A 20,258-nucleotide genomic window follows, 5' to 3' on the forward strand; every position below is an offset into this window, starting at 1 on the left:
ACACAGGGTAGCAGCAGTGGGAAATAAAGAATTTGGATAGATGTGGGATGTTTGGAATGGCTGGTTGGATGTGGTGGAGAGAAGTTGAAGGTGATGCCCAATACTTAGCTGGTGACATGGGAACATGGGGAGTGGGATGAGGGGTGGATGGGATGATGTTTGCTTTTGACAAGTTCCACTGGGGTGACTGTAGTATATCCAAGAAGCAGGAAGAGGCAGCCTCAGGCCTGAACTAAGGAGAGAGACAAGGGCTGAGGATTCAGATCTGGTAGTGATAGCCACTCAGGGTGACAAGTCAAACTTTGGGAGATGGTGATGAGGTTGGCTCTCTGTTCAGCCCATCTTCATCAACAACCATCCCCCCACCCAAGGGATGAAGTTCTGGGTCAGAAATTCTATGTCCTTAAGTAGTTCAGTCCAAAATGGACCCCTAAAAACCAGAAGCACCGTCCTTCTCAACTGCCACAGATTCTGGTTTAGTCCATGGTCCACTCCCAGGGGGTTCAACCCAAGGAACCAGAAAGCAAAAAGCCCAAGACCAAGGGGTTCTAACCCTATTCTGGCCCCAGGCCAATCATGTAACCTTGAGCAAGTCACTTTCCCTCTTTGGCTTTGTTTTTTCCTTCTGCAAAATGCCAGGGTTGGCCTTGGACTAGACTGTGGTTTTAAATCTTGCCTCTGAAGAACAACAGTGTTCCATAGCTGGGCCAACATGTTCTTCCTCCTGAATCAAGTAGTAGCAGATGGAACACTCCAATTTTAGAGTTTTCTCCTAATGATTTCTTAAGCCATCAGCAACCACCACTGCTTGTTTTCCAGCAAGGGCTCAAGATCACACAATGAATGAACAAGTGGGAAATGCAATGAAAATAGGTGAAATCAGGAAAAATCAGAAAATTGGTGACCATATTTGGTTTGACAGTCTTCTTGTTTCTAGAGGCTTCATGGTTATGGTTTTTATATGACTCACACAGTCACTCTGGTTTTTAAAACTAAGTTCCAGTGGCATTTCAGGGGGCTTCATAGAGGGTTCTGGGACTCCCCAGTGCCTGTAACCCAAAGAAACTGGAGAAACCTCAGAGGTGATGCCCTAAGGACCTTTCCAGTGCCGATCTTTCACTCTCAATCTTTGACCTTTGATGAATAACTCTGCACACAGAGCACTGTGTCTTACATTCATTAATTCCTATGATCCCCATATAATCCTCCCAACAGCCTCATGAGATAAGTACTGTTATTATATTCTTTTTCTGGAAGAGGGGAGGCCTGAGGCTCAAATAGGGTAAATGGCTTGCCCAAGGTCACACAGCTAGTAAGTGACAGAGCTGGGATTTGAACCTGAGAGTCTGACTCTAGAGCTCTCACTCTTCCCGTTGCATGCAGTCGCTATAATTCATGCCGTCACCAAATACTTTCAGTTCTTCCTTGGACACATGGTAAGACTGATCTTCCCTATGCCCTTTGGCTAGCAAAATGTGAGCAGAAATGGGGAGCATCATTTCTGGTCTAACTTTTAAGAGCCAGGGATCACTGCCACATTCCCTTTTCCTTCTCTAGGAGTTGTAGATCACATTAAGAGCCCCTCTCAGCCTTGGTCACTGAGAGATGATGATTTAATAAGATACTTGCTCCCCCACACCCTGGCTGACCTGCTAGGGGCTGTGATAAATAACCTTGTCATTTTTTAAGCCACTAAGATTTGGAGGTGGTTGGCTGCTGAGGCCCAGGCTAGGCCATCTGGAGGAACCCAGTGCAATACTGTCTCCTGTTGATTATCTTTGACCTCAGTCCCCAAACATGGCTTCTCTCTGAAATTCCCTCTAAGCATTGGCTCCACATTCAAATTGGAAAAGCAGCAAGGGGAGAAGAGAATCTGTTCCCTTAACAGGGAAGTGGGGATGTGTTTTGGGAGATGTGCCCATGCTTTGACCTGCTCAGGGATGAAATCTACAGCCAGCCCTTGGAAGACCCTAGACAGAAACTGCTCCAAGATTTTCTCCCATAGTCATTTATTGGCTCTCCTTAATTATTTTCCCCGCTATTAAAGTAGGAATGACTGGGCCTGCAGGAAGAGGGCCGGACTCCCACATCCTGGGAGCACTGCAGGCTGACTATGACCTTGCAGGCCTGGATTTGAACTTCCTCCTCAGGGTGGATGACCAGGGCGAGCAGCCGATCTGCCAGTCGTGACTCATCCCCAAAGAGAGCTTCATGCAAAGATTGTTCATTGTAATGCCACTTCACAGCACGGTAGTGGGGTGAATTCCGGCCCTCACTTAGCCGCTCAGCAAACACCAGTACCTCAAACAGCAGACTCCCGGGCTGTGTGGACTGAAACAGGTTCAGGAAGTTGGAGTGCACCTGTGATGGGAGGAGAGAGACCATGGCAAAGAAATCCAAGACAAGTTCTGAAGTTCTGCCTCTTCCATCTTCCTATTGTCTCAACTCCCCAGGACACCCAGTCTGTTTCAACCGTATAGGAATTTTTTAGTTTTCCTTTCATTGTCATTCTTCAACATAATGGCCCTACGGTCATAAAACTTGAGAGATAGGATCTAATACTGATTCTGGGAAACCTGTTGAGTCCAACATGACAGCTTAGCATGTGGTTGATTTTTATAAATATTTTGTGTGCTCGAGAGGAATATATGCTTACTAATTATAGAATGTTCTAAGTGTGTCTAATGGCTCAAGCTTATTTGTATTATTCACAGCAAATATACCCTTACTGGTTTTAGGATTTTATCTCTTAACTGCTGAAAAAATTAATCTCCCAAATCTTCCATTGTGATGGGGGATGTGTCAATTTTTCCTTACAATTATTCAGACATGAGAAAGAAGGAAATCCTGCCATTTGTGACAACATGGGTGAACTCTGAGGACATCATGCTGAGTGAGATAAGCCAGACAAAGAAAGGCAAATATTGCATGGTGTCACTTATTGGTGGAATCTATAAGTAAATAAGTAAGTAAGTAAGTAAATAAATAAATAAATATTCACACTTGGAAACAGAGTAGGAAAGTGGTTACTAGGTGCTGGTTGTGTAGAAGAAAGAGGGAGACATTGGTACAAGCTATAAATTGAATAAGGTCTGGGGGCACCTAGGTCGCCCAGTCAGTTGAGCATCCAAATCTCGACTTTGGTTCAGGTCATGATCTCAGCGTCTGAGATTGAGTCCTGTGTTAGGAGCCATGCTGGCTGTGGAGCCCGTTTGAGATTCTCTCTCTCCTTCTACCCCTCCCCCTGTAGTTTGTGCTCTCACTCTCTTTAAAAAATTTTTTTGAATAAAGTCTGAAGATCTAATGTAAAACATAGTGATTATAGTTAATAACACTGTATTAAATAATTGAAATTTGCTGAGAGTAGAACTTAAATGTTCTCACACACACACAAAGATACATATGTGAAGTGATAGATGTGTTCATCAACTAGATGATGAGAATCCTTTTCACAATGTGTCTGTGTGTGTATGTATATATATATAATTGCCACTATGTTTAAATATTACATTTTGTCTCTTCCCTGTATCTTACTAAAGCATAAAAAAAATTAAAAGGAAAATATTTCCTTGTCATCCTATCATTTTTTGCCATATAAAATTTGAGGTTATGTTACGGGGTTCATATAAGTTTAGAGTTCCTTTATCCTTCTGAACCATTATCATGCAGTGACCCTGTCTATCCTAATAATGGTTTTGGTTATAAGTAATTTTTCTCTAATATGAAAATACCTACATTTACTTTTGTTTTGTCACCTGGATTCTTGGCTCTCAGAGTTCAGAAAGCCCCTTAAAGAGAATCCCCCTCTCAACAAAATGAACTCTCATTCTATTGGGAGAATGGAAGAGGGGATGGTTTTCAATATATCTAGCGCAAAGGCAGGAAGAGAAACAAGATGATCTTGTGAGGACTGAGTCTGCCTGGGGTATCCATGATTCTTCCTTCCCTAGGATGTGAGTTGGTATCCATCAACCTTTCTTCAGTTCCTTTCTCACCTGGCAGTTGAGAATATCATACAGAAGGTCATTCTTCTGTGCCAGGTAGCTCAGCAATCGTATGGCTTGCACCTGAATAAAAGAAAGAGTAAAGCATGAGAAGGCAGGTCAAAGTGGGCCCGAGCAGGGAAGGCACTAATCTCCACTCCTCCCTCTAGGTGCTAGGCCAGGCAGGGCTGGTCAGGAGGGGCAGGGCCAGGGCCATGGTTCTTAGGCACCTGTGCCAGGATATAGTTGGACTGAAGGATCTCCATCAAGGCAGGCATCACCCGTCGCAGCTGTGGGTGTACGTAGTCAGGCAGTGGGAGGCTGTTGAGGAGTCTGAGGCCTGCAACATGGAGCTCCGAATCCCAGATGGTAGAGATCAGTTCCAGTACCTTGATGGTGTGTTCCTGGGGGGGGGGGGGTCGGGTAGAGGGGATGAGGAGGGAAGGGTCTGCCTTTATGTGGTGATCCCCAACACTATCCCAGACTCTGTGTTCACTCTTCCCCTACCCCTACCTATGATGCCCAAGACCAAACCCAGTAGACAACTCTCTTTAACTTCAACTCTCAACGTGACTTGACCTAGTTGGCCACACCTGCGTCCTTTCTGCACCTGGCTTCTCTTCCACGAACTCCTTTCCTGGTTCTTCTGCCCAACCTTTCCTTCTCTGTCTTCCTCACTCTTTCAGTGTTATTATCCAGACTCAGTGTTAAATACTGTTGATGCTGGTGCCTTTCAAATTTCTGTCTCTATCCCAAACCTTTCTGAGAAAACTCAGACATATTCTGGTGTCAATTCCATTTCTCATCAGAAGGCTTTTTTCTTTCTCCCTTCCTTCCTTTCTCTTTCGCTCTCTCTTAGATTTTATATTTACATAATCTCTATACCCAACATGGGGCTCAAAGACACAATTCCAAGATGGAGAGTTGCACGTTCCACCGACTGAGCCAGTCAGACTCCCCTTCCCAGAATGCCTGCTCGACCTCTCAGAGTTAACACATACCCACCACCCTCCCTGCCTCTGCTTTTGGTCACAACTCCCTTCCCCCTACTCAGGTCAAAAGTCTGTAATCCTCTTTAACGACTTTCTCTTCACACTGCTTTTCTAGTCCTTCAGAAAATTCTGTCAGCTCTACCTTCAAAATCTGTCAACAGGTTTTGTCAAGATCCAGCGAGGTCTATCAAGCTGCATCTACCACCTGTTCCAAGCCACCATCAGTTCTCACCTACATTTCTCCAATAGCCTCCTGTCTCCCGGCTTCCATCCTCCCCCGTCTATTTCCAGAACAGCAGACATGTTAGACACGTCCCTCTTCTGCTCCTGTCCCTAGTTCATTCAAGGTAAGGGCTAAAGTCCTTCCAGTGGTTCACACGGTCCAATATGGCCTGCCCCTCTCCCCTTACAATGTCTTTGACCTCATCTCCTCTTCTCTTCTTTGCTCCCACGGTTGCTGTCACAATGGTCTCTTAGTTATTCTTTGAGCATGCCAAGTACACACTTATCTTGTTTTTGCACAGGCTGTTTTCTCTACTTAGAATGCTCTCCCTTCCAGATAGTTAGAGCTCACTCTCTTACCTCCTTCAAGACTGTGCTTTAATGTCACCTTCCCAGTCAGGCCTTCCCCAACCACTACCCTTTTTAAGACTGCAACCACTCCCCACCCAGCCTTCCTTATCCTCCATCTTTATTTCATTCTTCTCCACAGCACTGTCACAGGCAACACACTTTTTATTTTGAAACTTTTTATTTTTGAATAATTATTAATTCTCAGGAACTTGCAAAAATAGCATAGACACATCCTGTGGGCTCTTCCCCCAGATTCCCTCAATGGTTAACCTTATGTACTTACATACAGTATCAACACTGCATATATCAGTACTGGTGCAAGGTGTCTGTACCGTCTTTGTCATTTTGTCACATATGGGGATTCATGTAACCACCACGGCTGTCAACAGATTGTTCCATCAGAGTTGTCCCCTCACCACAGAGATTTCCCTCATGGGACTCTGTTGTAGTCACATAACCCTCCCCCTCCACACACACCCAAACCAGCTCTACCCATTGGTAACCACTCATCCATTCTCCATCTCTGTAATTTCGTCCCTTCGAGAATGTTACATGTTGAGTTCTGCTTTGTGACCTCCTGAGATTGGTTTTTCACTCAGTAGAATGTCCTTAAGATCCAAGTTGTTGTATCAATAGTTCATTCCCCTTTATTTCTGAGGAGTGTTCCGTGGTGTGCATTTGCACAGTTGAACCATTTATCTATTGAGAGACACTTTGGTTGTTTCCAGTTCTTGACTGGTACAAGAGGGGTGCCAACAAATAATTGCTTATGGGCTTTTGTGGGGACGAGTTTTCATTTCTCTAGGATAAATGCCTTAGAGTGCAACTGCTGAGTTGTTTGGTGAATGTATAGTTTGTTTTTTGTTGTTTTTGCTTTTTAAGTGGGCACCATGCCCAGCAAGGAGCCCAGCGCAGGGCCTGAACTTATTATGACCTACGGTCAAGATCAGAACTGAGATAGAAAGTCGGGTGCTCAACTGACCAAGGCACCTAGGCACCCTGATGGTTCATTTTTTAAAGAAATGGCCAGACTATTTTCCAGAGTGAGTGCTGTATCATTTTACATTCCCACCAGCAACATACAAGAGAGTCCATTTCTATCTTCACGAGCACGTGGTATTGTCACAAATTTTGAGTTTGGATCATTTCACAGGCGTAGAGTGCTATCTCATTGTGGTGATAATCTGCATTTCCCTGATGCCTACTGATGTTAAACATCTTTTCATGGGCTTATTTGCAACTCGTAGATCTTCTTCAGTGCAGTATCTCCACGTTTTTTGCCCATTTTCTAACTGGATTTTTTAACGTTGAGTTTTGAGAGCTCTTTATATGATCTAGATAGGACTCCTTTGTCAGATATGTGCTTTGCAAATATTTCCTCCCTGACTACAGCTTGTCTTTTCATCCTCTCAAAAGGGTCCCCCACAAGGCATATGTTTTTAGTTTTGATGAAGTCCAGTGTATCCACTTTTTTTTCTCTTCTAGATCATGCTTTTGGTGTTATTTCTAAGAATTCTTCATCAAGCTCTAAGTTCCCCAAATTTTCTCTTTTGAAACTGTACCACCACCCTCATACCTGCCTCTTTATGGCCCTACTTTTATTTTTCTCCCTCCATTTGTTATACGAAACATACTGTATATTTCACTAATTTGTGTATTGCCTGTCTTGCCCTGCTAGAATGTAACTTTCCCCCAGGGAGGGGGATCTTTCCTCCTTGCTGTTGCATCTCCAGTGCCTGAACAAAAAGTAAGTGCTCAATATACATCTGTTCAATGAACAAAGGGATCTTGGCTTCTGAGAGGCAAGATGCTTAGGAAAGACAGACAACCCCACAAGCTACATTTTTTGTGAGCCCACATAAAAGGAGGGCTAGAATCCTGGAGTATTCACAGTATTCCCATTAGTACCAGTTTCTGCCTGCCCCAACCCCTTCCTACCCACTGAAACCTGAAGGACAGTTAAGAGTTCGTCTGGGTGGTGTTTCAGGCAGAGGAAACAGCAAGTGTAAGGCCTGGGGGTGCGGGAGAGCATGAAACATACAGTATGAATGGCTAGGACTGCGGCAGGGAGGTGGAGATCATGCTCTTTATGCTGACAGCCCTGAGGAATACCAAGCGAGGAGTTGATGGGATCAGATCCCTTGGGATAGAGTGGTCTGACTTAGGGAATGGGGCAAGGCCCATTTTGGACATGCTGGGTTAGAGGGTCCCTAGGATATCTAAGTGGAGGTGTTGGCCCTGGATCTGGTGGTTTGGGGAGAAAGTAGAGGTGGACAGCAAGTGGAGACCGAGACCTTCCCCGCCCCAATAAAATGTTTTTTCTTTATATTTTTAGGTAGGCTTCACCCTTAACATGGGGATTGAATTCATGACCCCGAGATCAAGAGTAGCATGCTCTGATGACTGAGCCAGCCAGGCGCCCCTCTCCAAAAAAGCTTGTTGCCAAAAATCAGAGTGTGAGAATATAAAATTTGGGGGAGGAAATATAATGCAATGGCAAGACTCAGGCAGAGCTGGTAGAGTGCATAAATCTCGAGAAGTTGGGCGTACACTGTCACCCAGCCATCCCACTCCTGCATACGGATCCTAGAGCTACTCCTTTGTTCCTAGAGGGAGATGTGTACGAGAAGCCTCATGACACAATGCGGAAACAATTTCAGGGCCCACCCATGGGCAAGTGGATAAATATAATTGCAGGATATTCATGAACTAGAACTATATAGCAGTGGAATATGAGGAAACAGCTCTCCACACCAAAAAAGGTCAATCCTTCAATGCTGGGGTAGGGGGAGAGGCAAACCACAGACTACCAACTATGTATTTCCATACTGGAAATACATAAAGGAGCTTAAAAAGTCCCAAATGGCATTTTGCCTATTCTTGACATTTTGCCTTGCCCTGATAGAATAGGATACCTGAATATACAGCCAAGCTATACAGAGAGTCAAGGAATCGATGCACAAAACATGCAGGAAGTAATTGTCTCTGTTTGGGAGGTATAGTTTGGGATCAGGGAGGGTCTCTGGAACACCTAACCTGTTGGCCAAGTTCTAGTTCTCAGCCATGCATTTTGTTTTATGGTTCTTTCCACGGTCCATATATAAAACGTTAAGTCTTCAATATTTTACTGATTTTTCATTCAGGAGAAACCAATTGCTAGAGAGAAACTTGGAAGTCAAGGAAGGAAGAAGGGTTCTTTTTTGGAGGGGGTTGTTTAAGATTGGAAGAATGAGAGCATGTTGAATCCTAATGGGAGGGAGTAGAGGGGAGGCCATTTCAAAGAGGCTAATTAAGGAGAGAGGCCATTAAAGAAGGGGAAGGGATCCAGGACTGAGACGGACGCTGATCCTAGACAGGAAGAAAGCCATGTTTTCATAGCATCAGGAGGAAAGGATGGATGGGGAAACAAGTAAGCCTGGGAACATTTCGTGGCTTCTATTTTCTCTATGTGGTGGTAGTGAAGGCATCCATGGCTTAGTCACCAGGATCAGGGGTGGGGGTTGGTATATCTGATCCTTGTCCCTGGTTTTAGGCACAGAACTCCTAAAATCCTTAAATTGGGGGGAGTGGGTGCCTGGGTGGCAGTCATCTGGGCATCCAACTCGGTTTCGGCTCAGGTCACGATCTTAGGGTCCTGAGATGGAGCCCTGGGTCAGGCTCTGTGCTCAACACAGTCTGCTTGAGATTCTCTGCCTCTCCCTCCCACTGCCCCTCCCTGTGCTCTCTCTCTAAAATAATATCTTTTTTAAAAAATATCCTCATAATTGTCCAATAGAAGAACCTTTTATTATTCTCTTAGTTACTCCAAACCTTATGCTCATTGGGTGACTCTTCGTGGATGGTAGACAGCTTCCGGATAGGGGCACTCGTGGCCAGTAAGGCCAAGCCATGACTAGGGGGTTGAAGGAGGAAGGGAGGGGTTTGAGATTGAGTTCGCTTACCAATGGCCAATGATTCATCAATCACACCTACATAATGAAACCTTGATAAATACCCCCAAACGACAGCGCTCAGCAAACTTCTGGGTTGGTGAACACATCAAGGGGCTAACACGGTGGCTTGCCTAGAGAAGGTCAAGAAGCTTCGCACCCTTTCCCTCCATACTTTGCCCTACATGACTCCTCCATTTGACCACTCCTCGGTTGTACCTTTCCTAATAAACAGGTAAATGTTAAGTGTTTTCCTGAGTTCTGTGAGTCATTCTAGTGAATTAGCAAACCAGAGGAGGAAGTCTAAATTTATAGCCGAATATAAAGGCACTTGTGACAAGCATGGGAAATGGGGGAGGGGGGAAGGTCTTGTGGGACTGTCCGTTGTCCTTTACCCGTGGGGTCTCTGCACTAACCCCAGGTAGACACTGTCAGAATTGAGTTGAATTGTTGGACACCCCCACGGGTGCAGTAGAATTAGTTGGTATCAGAAAGACTCTCTGTGCTTTCTGCTGTTTAGGGCTCAGAGACACTCCAGCAGCACCCCAGTTCAGTTTCAGCCTGAGAGTCAAAGACTGATGACCCCCGAGGGTCTCACTTACTACAAAGGAAAAGCTTATTTCTGGATCACAGACTCAGACCCAAACAACTTCTGGAACATGACCATTTGCCCTTTGCCCATTAAGGAACCCAAGGACTATGGACATCTTGTGTGCTCTAATCCACCACTTGCCTCTGGGCTCACCTGGATTTTGAGCCTGAATTTTCTGATGCCAGAGAAAGCTTTAAGTGTGTTCAGAGCTTGGATTTTGACACTGTTGTCCTCCTCATCCAGCATGGAGCCCACCAAGCTTATGTCATCAGCAGTACAAGAGGAGGCCTGCAGTGGGCCAGGAGAGACAGAAGAGGCAGGAGAAGCGGGTGTCCTGGGCCCACTGCATCCACCCCCCATGTCAACAAGACCCCTCAGCACAAGCCCTCCCGCCATCGGCCAGAGAGACAGGTCCCAGGACACAGTGTGGCCAGCCAGGAGGGTAGGGATTGGGCGTAGCCCCCAGGGGCTGGGCTGGCTGGGAGGGGCCTCCTGCTTCCTTGCCCTCACCTCGGCCTCCAGCAAGTACACACAGCGCGTGATACTGTGCAGGATCATACTCTTGGCGTACTCATCCTGTTTGTACTCCAAGGAGTTGAGCAGCCTCCGGAGCTCACCCGAGTCCCGCCCGTGCCGCTCGCGCTCCACTGCCAGGCCTAGACAGCCACCCCAGCCCAGTTCAGGCTGCGGACTCAGAAGTCATCAAAGAATGGGGTTGGGAAGCGGGGTAGAGAGACCTGGGGATGAGGCTGCCTTGCCTTTTCTGAAGATGCCTTCTTGCTCTATGCAGGACCCCCCATGTAGAGCTGAGCTGTGTGTGTTGCGAGAGGGGCGCTATGTCTAATGCTGTGTCATTCAGATCGTAAGTTTCCTAGTTTTGTATGTTTACTATAACAATTTGCTGGTCTATGGCAGTCATGTGCACTCTTTCATCATAATCACTGCACAGCAGTGAGAGCCCAACAGATGGCAATGAACAAGTCTTGCAGAAGGGTGCTTCTTCTGCGGACTAGTGGAAGCTCTCGGCATGCAGGTGGCCCAGCCTTCCCTTAAGGAGTACTGCTAATGCCAGGTGTCCAAGAAGGGACATCCCGGGAGCTGGAGGGCAGGCAGAATCAGGAGACCCGCCAGATGAGGCCCAAGGATACACTTAGAGTGCCATCTACTCCCTCGGGGCTTGGAGCTAGCATCTCTACGGTGGGTTGGAGGCAGATGGAGAAGAGGAAGGAAGGACAGAGGAACTTGGAGGAGTCACCTTTGGGCCCTCCCACACTGGAGGCCTCGGGAGCAGGCGCCTCCTGGGGCAGAGCCCTCTCCCTAGGGCCCGCACACTCACGGGCGATGCAGATGGGTGAGGCAGTGCAGAGGGGCGGCTGGCATTTGATACCGGCCTTGATGGCCTTGTAGAGCAGATAGATGAACCCAGCACCTGTGGCCAAGCCCACTACACCTTTGCGGATGTCCATTTGCCCCAGGTACTGGGGGATGCTCATACCCATGTCTTCAGTGTGGCCTTGCGCCCGGGTGGGAGCGAGGCCCAAGGCACCTGGCAAGGGCCTTCTGGAACCAGAACTCTGGCGGGGCCAGGAACCAGGATACCAGCATCAGAACCTGGGCAACAAAGGAAACTGGGGAAACGGAATGGAGGGTGGTGATCAGGAAACGGGACAACCAAGAGTGCTTGGAAGGGGAAAAGATTCGTCTTCAGAGGCTGTTGGAAATGAAGCTCAAGACTCTAGGGGAATAAAAAGTCGGGGGGGTGGTGGGCAGGAAGGTCCCTCACATCCCCTTTCCTTTAGGGGAAGCAGGTTGGTTGTTGGGTCCCGGCAGGCAGCGCTAGACGCTGCTTTCCTCCATTAGAGGGCAGCAGAGGCCCAATTTCTGACCTGGTTCTTTTGGAAGTTTCTAGGATGGGTATTTGGGATATGCCCATAAGCAACACCTTTCTCTCACTGCAGGGCTCCCCATCTTTGATTTCCTCACCACAGATCCACTGCTGGGCCTCGAGGTGCTTTGCAGGCAGGGCCCCCTTCCATCAAGGGGAGCACTTCATAAAGTCCTGCAGTCCTCAGGCAAACCCATCATTTTCGGCAGCTGTAGTTCCCCTGTAGTAGGTAATATCTACCCGTCTAGCCAGAAGCTCTTGAAGGCAGCCCTCTCTGCATCTCCAACATCCGGTAAAGTCTTGCACTTAGGTGCTCAAATCATGACTTCTGTCATTCTTTGAGGACTTGAGGGCAGAACCATGACAAGAGAATCTGGGTACAGGGGCTCAAGGCCCATTTGACCAGTGTGACCATGGAGGAGGAAGAGACTGCCCCTGTCTGGCATAGTCTGTGACTGTTTGCAACTGGGGGGATCCACATTTATCATTCTCTAACTCCAGGATTACAATCTGGGTAGGTGTATGCTTTTCCATGATGGGGACCTAAATCTTGGAGTATCACAGTTCAGGGCCCCACACCCTAGCACCCAGCACGCTGTCCCATTCAACCCTACAGGACGAGATGAGGCTTGAGGCCCCCTGGGGAGTCAGAAAAATGCCACTATTCCAGAAACATGAGAATCCCGCTTTGGAGGACTTGGTCTCAATCGGATGGGGCAGGTGAGAGCAGACCCTTCTCTCTTTTCCCCTTCCTTGCTTGTCCCCATACCCTGCAGCCTTGCCTTCTTATACAAAACAGGGAGGTGACAAGTCCCAAGCCAGGCTCAGGCCCAGAACCAGCATGGAGCATTGTTGTGCCAGAAGAGGGCTTTACCTGCCTGGCTTTGAGCTCCTGCTGGAAGGTTCTAGGCCCCGGGCTACCTTGAAGGAGGTGGGGAAGGAGGGAAACAGCATCCTCAGGCTGCTGCAGCCAGCAAGTCCTGCCTGCCAGAGCCTTCACCCATCACACCCCAGGATGTAGGCAACTGCCAGGTGGCTTTTCTCTTTCCTTCCTCTCTACTGTTCTTGGTCCTCCTCAAGGTCATTCGTAGCACTCTACCCAGCCCCAAGGTGGGTGACTACTGCAAGGAGGGGTAACAGAGGCCCTTGGAGGTCTCCAGCTGCCATAAAACCACCTGTCATGCCCTATGAACTCCAGGCAGGAAATGGCTGCCTGTTGGGACAGCTTTAGGTTTTAAGGCTACCCTAGTGGATCTGAGGCTAGATCCTTCAGAACAAGATTCCTGCCTGCCTTTCTCCGGGGTAGCACCCAGGGCTACTGGCCTCTCCAGTCCATGGACTTGATTCTGCAACCCTTATTTCCTAAGCAAATGCTGTGCTTACCTGTTCTTTAAAGGTTTCCGAAAAAGGAGTTTCTTCTTGGCTTTAATCTAACACTTTTCTGCTACACCTAAGGCCCACTTCTTTTGGTTCTGCTCTCAAATGATGCAGAGGGATGGAGAGGCAGAGGCCATGCCCAGAGTGACATTTTCATTAGTTTACAGCAAAGTGGAAAAAAAAAAAACAACAAAAAAAAAAAACAGAGGGAAGTCCATTTGTTGGTGTGAAGTCAATGACTGTCCCTCCTTGGGAATGACTGCTTTTTATTTAGATGAGTCTTTCTTATTTTGGGAATTAAAATGCACTTGCTTTTATGAAATGATGATACTAATAGATGGCAGTTGTGTTTTGAATGTTCTTAGGGTGCCTAAATGAAAGCTGCAACTTTGCAGGAATGTGGCTTTTGTTTCCTTGCATTGTTTCTTCTGTCAAATGCAAAGATCTGGAATCACTGACTAGAGAGAAGTCTGAGATTCCATATACACACACTGTCAGCCTCCAAGTTTCTTACCTGCCTTCACCAAGGCAAAAAGTCCTGGGCTGCCCGACAACACACCTCTCTGTCATCTGGCCTAGCTTTCTACTTTCAAAGCTGTTGTTCCCATCACTGGCAGGTGCAATTTAGTTTAGTGAAGGAGAGGGGGCTCTAGCCAGATTACCAGGGTTCAAAACCAGTTCAGCCACTTAGTTTTGTGCTTTCTTTGTACCTGACTTTCCCTACCTGTAAAATGGGAATAATAATGTCTGTCTCATGGGGTTGTTTGTGAGGATTAGGTACTTGAAACCCAGCACGCAGAGCCCATCAAATGTCAACTGTAATAATTACCATTACAAGCAGGTTTCACCGGGACAAAAGTGTTGGGTGTGGGAAAGCAGTGAGTACTCAGATGGTGGGCCTCAATGACACCTGAAAGACACATTATTCATCCCACCTACCCCTCCCACTCTGCTCTTCTTCAGGCTAATCAGTCCCAGCATCCCTAACCCATTCAATTGCCTTGAACAACTCTGGAGCCCCCTTTAAAGTCCTCCCCGCAAATACTTATCAGCCTATTCCCCACCTATGAAACCTCAAACTACCAGGCTCTGGTAAATGAGTGTTTCAGCCTAGTTAACTAGAAAAGCCTAATGTACTATTGGGGGCCTACGGTGCAAGACAATGCCAGGCCATTACGATGGGGGACTCTGGAAGGGACCGGCGCTTGAAGCCAAGGGGAAATTAGCGTATTCTATAATGAAAAGCTCACTGGAGTCCCGAAGGGCTTGGGTTTGGGCAAATTCCATAATCTGAGCCTCAGTTTCCTTCTCCGGAATACGGGTCTATTGACACCTACGGGAAGTGCCGCTGTCAGACTGAATTTGAGAACCTATGTTGTGACTCTCGGTGAACATGGTGCAATTCACACGTGTGAGCCACCCCCCCCCGCCCCGCCCCAGTAGAAAGCAAGAAAGCGGAGAGGCGAAAGACTGGGGGTGCCGCCCGCACCCTGACGTAGACCCACACTCTCCGAGACCGTCCCCTCCCCAGCTGGCGCTTACCCCGGCCCAGGAACCAGATTCGGGGGCCTCTCGGTACCTCGTTACTCCAGCGAAGGCGTGGGGACCGGGAGAAACGCAGCGAAAGCACTGGAAGAGGCGCCCCCAGAGGAGAAGGGCCGGGTTGGTGGGGGGGCGGAGGCCAAGCCTTTCCCCGCCCCGGGCCTCGCCTCCTCTAGCTCCCCCACCCGCCGGACTACCTCCTCCCCAGGCGCGCATCCGGCGGCGGGCACAGGATGTTCTTTCGCTCCCGTCCCCCCTCCCGCCCCCCCACCCCCGCTCTCACTTTCCCTTCGCTCCCTTCCCCCCACTCCCGCTGCGCCCGGAGCCGGCACCTTGTTTAACCCCTTCCCTCCCGCGCTTCGCGGCGCCCCGGCGCCCCTCGGCTCCCACCCTTCCCGACAACCCCCCAGGACGCGGAGCGTGCCTAGGGCTGCCCGGGAAGGGGCGGGCCCGGGCTGTGCGCCCGCCCGCGTTCTCGGGATCCATTGGCCCGGCGAGGGTGAAGGGGTGGAAAGGGACCCCAGAGGCTGAAGCCGGCATTCTCCGGACCCCAGCCGAATCACCGGCGCCTGGAGGGCTGCGGATCGGGGGGACCGCCCTCGAGCGAGCCACGCGTCCGCGGTGCGCGGGAGGGGAAGCGCGGGGAAGCGCGCGGCCAGGTGGGCGTGGCTAGCTCCAGGCCCGGAGGCGGGCGGTAGGTTCGAAGACCCCAATCTCATCCTCTCCTCTAGTCTGGGTATGTAGGAGCCAGGGCTCCGGGAGAGGATGGAGAGAGATCACGCCCCTCACGTACACGTCACTGCTTCCACGGCAACCGAGGGCGGGGGAAGCGGGCTGGAGAAGACCTTCGAGAAAGGAGGCTACGGGAGGCTTTGGGACCTGGGTCGGGGTGGGGAGGCGGCGGGGGCGGGCTTTTCAATCTGCTTCTCCACTCGCTGCTGCTGCACGAAACTGAAGGGAGGACCGGTTCTGCTCATTCAACAAGCGCTCAATGAGCTTGGGCTCTGCTTGGCGCCTTAATGCTTAGGCGCTGGGCTACGGTGCCTCGGGATCCGAACCCTGCCCTACCCGTCATTGTAAGTTAGGGTAGGATGGCCTTGCGCCCCGGGTCAAGTCTGTGAAACTGGTGTAATGATTAATAGTGTCCTTTTTCACGCTTAAAAGTGTTCCACTGTGGAGGGGACTAGTTACGGATTGTCTGATCACTATGCAACAGGCACTTTCTTGGCCCTTTGTATTCTGTGTCATCTTTGCCCCTTGTCTGCAAGGTAGGTATCATTTGCGACTTTTTTAGATGAAGAGACTGGCTCAGAGAGGTTGAGAGACTTGCCCAAGGCCAAACAACCAAGTATTAGAATCCAGATCCAGGTTTATGTGCCCTCCAAAGTTGGAATGTCCTACCTTATGCTTCCTTCTCAAAATAAATAGATTATATTAAATAAGTAAATGAGATACTATATAGATTATAGAGAATTTATAATCTATGGGGTTGAAAATATTACAAGACAAAATAAGCAATAAAGTAAAGAGACTGAAGGCAGCTCATAAGGCTCTGAGGGAAGCTGACAAAATGATCAACATTGGGTGGAAATGATCGGAGCCTTCCTGCAGGAGGTGGATTTTGAAGGATCATGGGCATCAGACCAGGGACCCAGAGCTAGGCAGGCTGGACTCTCCAACCGTGAAAAGACCCCTCTATAAACCCAAAGTCACTGGTTGTGCCCACTCCCCTTTTGGCCTTCCACCCCCCTCAGTGGTTTTCTGCTCCCAGCAGGCACTCAAGGGCTCTGCAGTTGGCATTTGGCACAGACTCCTTGACGTTAACTTGGATGTCTGCTTCTCCCTTCCCCACCCTCTCTGAAGATTGGGTAGATAAAAAATTGTGACTTTTCAAAACAGAAGGCCTGAGCAAGTACCAGGAACCAGCAGGCTTGATGGGAATGAGGAGGCCGAGTCAGGAGAGAAAAATGAGAGAAGAGCACAGTCAAGTGGGTTGGTCACTTGACTAATATCTGCTGCCCTTCTGCTATGAACTAGGCCCAGGGCTAGACTCTGTGATCTGGGCACACCACGAATGACCCCAGGTCCCCTCATGTGGAACACACAGCCGAGAGAATTGTGTACCCAGTGTGCTTGGCTGAGGAGTCTGAAGTTGAAAACATACAGTTTTCCAGTAGGCTAGTTAGGAGAAAGGAAAAACATGGGTCAGAAAGGTGTGGCAGAGGCTGTGGGAATTTGAGCCAAAGGTGGAACGTCTGGGATAGAGAGGAAGAAGTGGATGAGAAAAATAAGGAACAATACATCTTGTAATAAAAGTAACAAAGGGAGGAGTTTGGGTATAGGATGATGAAGGAGAAAAAATAGTTAAAAATTAACCCACCTTCAGGATCCTGAGTGGCTCAGTGGGTTAAGCCTCTCTGCCTTCGGATCAGGTCATAATCTCAGGGTTCTGGGATCGGAGCCCCACATTGGGCTTTCTGCTCAGCAGGGAGCCTGCTTCCCGCTCTCCCTCTGCCTGCCTCTCTACTTGTGATCTCTCTGTGTCAAATAAATAAATAAAATATTTAAAAAAAAATTAACCCACCTTCATGGTGAGTTTGGGCGATGGGACAGTCACTGTGGGTAAAGGGGAAGAGCTGGTGTGAGCAATATGAAGATGAGTTCAGCCACTTCCAGGTCATGTGAGGACAGGTGTCCCGTAGGTAACTGAACCCGGAGATAATGGGCTGCCTTGTGAGTGTCCCTGTCACCGTAGGTATGCAGACAGCTTCAGAACAATGACTGACCTGGGATATCATGGACAGTTCATACATTAGGTAGAGGGTTGGAGCTGAGAACAGTTAAGGCACATTCTGGCTGGGAGATTCAGTGAGCACTGGCTGGATGAACACATATATGGGAAAAATGACTGTCTGTGTGGGAAGGGGGTCCATGGCCCAGGCCTGCATTGGCATCCATCTCCTCAGAGGATGCCAGAGATGCCATCAGATGGCCCAGGGGCATGAGGCCCAGGTGAAGCGCTTCTGCTGCCTGGGGTCCCTCCCCCAACCCCACCCTCCAAGGCCCTCGAGCCCAGGCCTGTGCTGGCTGCCAGGGCCTTTCCTGGAACTCAGCAGAGGACGGAGCCCCTCCCTGCCAGCTCTGGCACACTCCAGGCACAGCGTGTCCCCTGGGGCACCTAGCAGACACCCCAGGAGGCGAGGGTGTGGGACAGATCAACGCCTCCAGGAAAAGTCCACCTCTGGGCTGTCATCCTCACAGTGGCCCCACCAGGACAGCAGGCCCAGAAGAGGAAGGAGTAGCTTTGTGGCTGGGTGGCAGGATTCATGGGTCTTTGTTGTGGCTTTGGGTGGGAGGGTGGGTAAGGCAGAGAAGCAGGGTCTCAGGCTTCAAAGCACCTCCCCACCTGCTCTCTCTCCCTCTGAGGAAATCTTCAGGGGCCTAGTGGTTTTGAGGGGAGGGGACAGGAAGAGACTCTAAACTCTGGGTCAGCCAAGGACAGAGGTGGGGGAGATCTTCTTGCCCTATATCCCACTTCTCTCAGCATCCTGTTCTTGTGCTCCCCACCACCCTAGGACAAATATCTACCCCCCACTTCTAGGATGATGAGTTCCATCCCCCATACCAAGACCTCCAGAGGTCTCCCAGAGTGATGGGCTTTGGGGGAAACGGTACTTGGGACACAGAAGCTGTAGGCCAGGCCACACCTGCCCGGTGGCACGAGGAGAGCGCCTCTCCCCAGGGCCGGGGGTGGGGGAAGCCGAGCCTGCTCCGCTCGGGCTGGGGGCCCTGTGATGCTGGAAACGCAGGGGCGAGCAGGCAGAGGGATGCGCAAACGGCCACGTGGAGGTCCCGCGCGGCAGGCAGGGGCGGGAGCCGGGGAGCCGGCTGTGCGCCCGCCTTCCCCTCCAACTCCCCCCCACCCCCCGCTCGAGGGAGCCTCCGAGTTGGGTCGTCGCTGACCGCAGGCTGCAAGAGCGGTTGATCTGGTGAGCGAGCACACCCACTTACCCAGCTGCTGAGTCAGGCTGTTCTCGCTCCCCGCTCGCCCGCCCGCTCGGGACATTGTGTTCCAGCCCCGGCGCGCTGGCACCGGGCCCAGGCGCTCACACCAGCCTCCTCGCCCTGTTTGTGCTCGCGGCTTGCGCTCGGCGCGCAGCCTCCCCGCCGCCGCGGTCTCCCCGCCGCCGCCGCCGCAGCCCTGCGAGTGCGCGCTGGGGCCCGGCCGGGGGCGGCCGAAGGCCGGTGCGGAGCCCCGGGGACTCGCGCCCTGCCGGGAGTGGGGGTAGGGAGACCCCTCCAGCCTTACAGCACTCAGACCTCTTCATCCCCCACCTGCACCCCAGTGTAGCAGCGCAGGCGTGTGCGGGGCCCAAGTAGCACAGTTGTGGGGGTAGGCAGGTGCTGGTAGCTCCCCGAGGGAAAAAGAGCCGCCCGAGCTGCCGCCCGAGCCCCACCAGCGCTCGGTACGGTCTGGAGGAGAGCGGCGAACGCGCCAGCCCCACACTTGGAAGACCTGGGACGCGGTCACGTGACAACGGAAGCCCGCTGGAGGGGGCCAATGCGCGCGATCCCCCGGAGGAACCTCCTCGTGCCTCGGTCCCCCTTCCCCGACCGCTCTTCACACCAGCCTGGAGACTCCAGGGATTCCCAGGGGCTGGCGAACTAAGGCCGGCCCTCTGGGACAGCTTGGGAAACCCCTGGCGGGACGCCAGGAGTACGAAGAGCCCGGGAGTGGACGGCGGGGTGGAGGAGAGGACCCCAACTGGAACTGACCCCTCCCTTTGTTCCAGCCCCAAACCCGGATTTACTCAGAGCCACGTTTTCTCTTTACCCATCCGTCTACAGAAGGGCGTCATCGAGTGCTGTTCCACGTCTCCAAACCGAGTAGGGGACAAAGGACTTGTCTCCCGAGCACCTACCATATGGAAGGCTCTGTGAGGTCCTGCTAAGGACGTCATTAGAAAGTTGAAGACACAGTTCCGAGAGTCCTCCCATCTCCCTCCTTCCCACCTCCGCAGAGTGCTGTGCCATTTCTCCTGCCCCGAGTGCCCATCATCCTAGTCTACCCATCCTTAAGCTCCAACTCTTAAAAAACTGCTTGAAACAGCGCCAGCCAGATCTGATTCCTCTCCCCTCTGAATGCCCAGCACATTCAGTCTGTACCTTTCTCGCGGCACAGCCTGTGGCCTCATATTCTAGTGATCTGTTTACTAATCCTGTTCTTCTAACCAGATTAAAAAGTCCTTGAGGCAGAAACAAAGTCTGCCTCTTCGAGGCCTCTCCCCCCATCACTTGAGCTCATCCCCCACAGGCCAAGCTTGGCACTGGAGTTGATGTTCAGTAAATGTTGGGTGTATTGAAATGATTTCCTGCCCTTGGGCA

General features: G+C 50.3%; 1 protein-coding gene across 13 annotated transcripts; it reads right to left on the reverse strand.

Annotated features, from left to right (window-relative positions):
* Nucleotides 1-1,977: 1,977 nt before the first annotated feature.
* ARMC12 (armadillo repeat containing 12) lies at nt 1,978-19,200 on the reverse strand. Of its 13 annotated transcripts, XM_032340526.1 has the most exons (9): nt 18,885-19,200; nt 17,458-17,659; nt 14,874-14,960; nt 14,161-14,241; nt 11,565-11,680; nt 10,223-10,357; nt 4,214-4,387; nt 3,996-4,067; nt 1,993-2,361 (listed from the first exon to the last, which is right to left on the reverse strand). In XM_032340526.1, the coding sequence occupies exons 2-9, from the start codon at nt 17,552-17,554 to the stop codon at nt 2,023-2,025; spliced, it is 1,101 nt and encodes a 366-aa protein (XP_032196417.1). In that variant the 5' UTR covers nt 17,555-17,659; nt 18,885-19,200; the 3' UTR covers nt 1,993-2,022. The 13 variants fall into 13 exon arrangements, with proteins under 13 accessions (XP_032196415.1, XP_032196417.1, XP_032196419.1 ...); XM_032340528.1 differs by lacking the exon at nt 17,458-17,659 and having other exon boundaries at nt 18,885-19,199; XM_032340522.1 differs by lacking the exons at nt 17,458-17,659; nt 18,885-19,200 and adding an exon at nt 15,298-15,640.
* Nucleotides 19,201-20,258: the final 1,058 nt, after the last annotated feature.

The sequence above is a fragment of the Mustela erminea genome, chromosome 4 (assembly GCF_009829155.1).
Source record: "Mustela erminea isolate mMusErm1 chromosome 4, mMusErm1.Pri, whole genome shotgun sequence".
Taxonomy (NCBI): domain Eukaryota; kingdom Metazoa; phylum Chordata; class Mammalia; order Carnivora; family Mustelidae; genus Mustela; species Mustela erminea.

Bases quoted from the DNA above. Each gene is read 5' to 3' on its own strand.
- ARMC12 (XM_032340521.1), bottom strand. From the start codon at position 11,568: ATGGGTATGAGCATCCCCCAGTACCTGGGGCAAATGGACATCCGCAAA. The intron at 4,388-10,222 runs GTGAGCCCAGAG...CCCCCCCCCCAG, and splicing joins AATTCAGGCTCAAAATCCAG to GAACACACCATCAAGGTACT. The intron at 2,362-3,995 runs GTGAGAAAGGAA...CTCCCATCACAG, and splicing joins ATGATATTCTCAACTGCCAG to GTGCACTCCAACTTCCTGAA.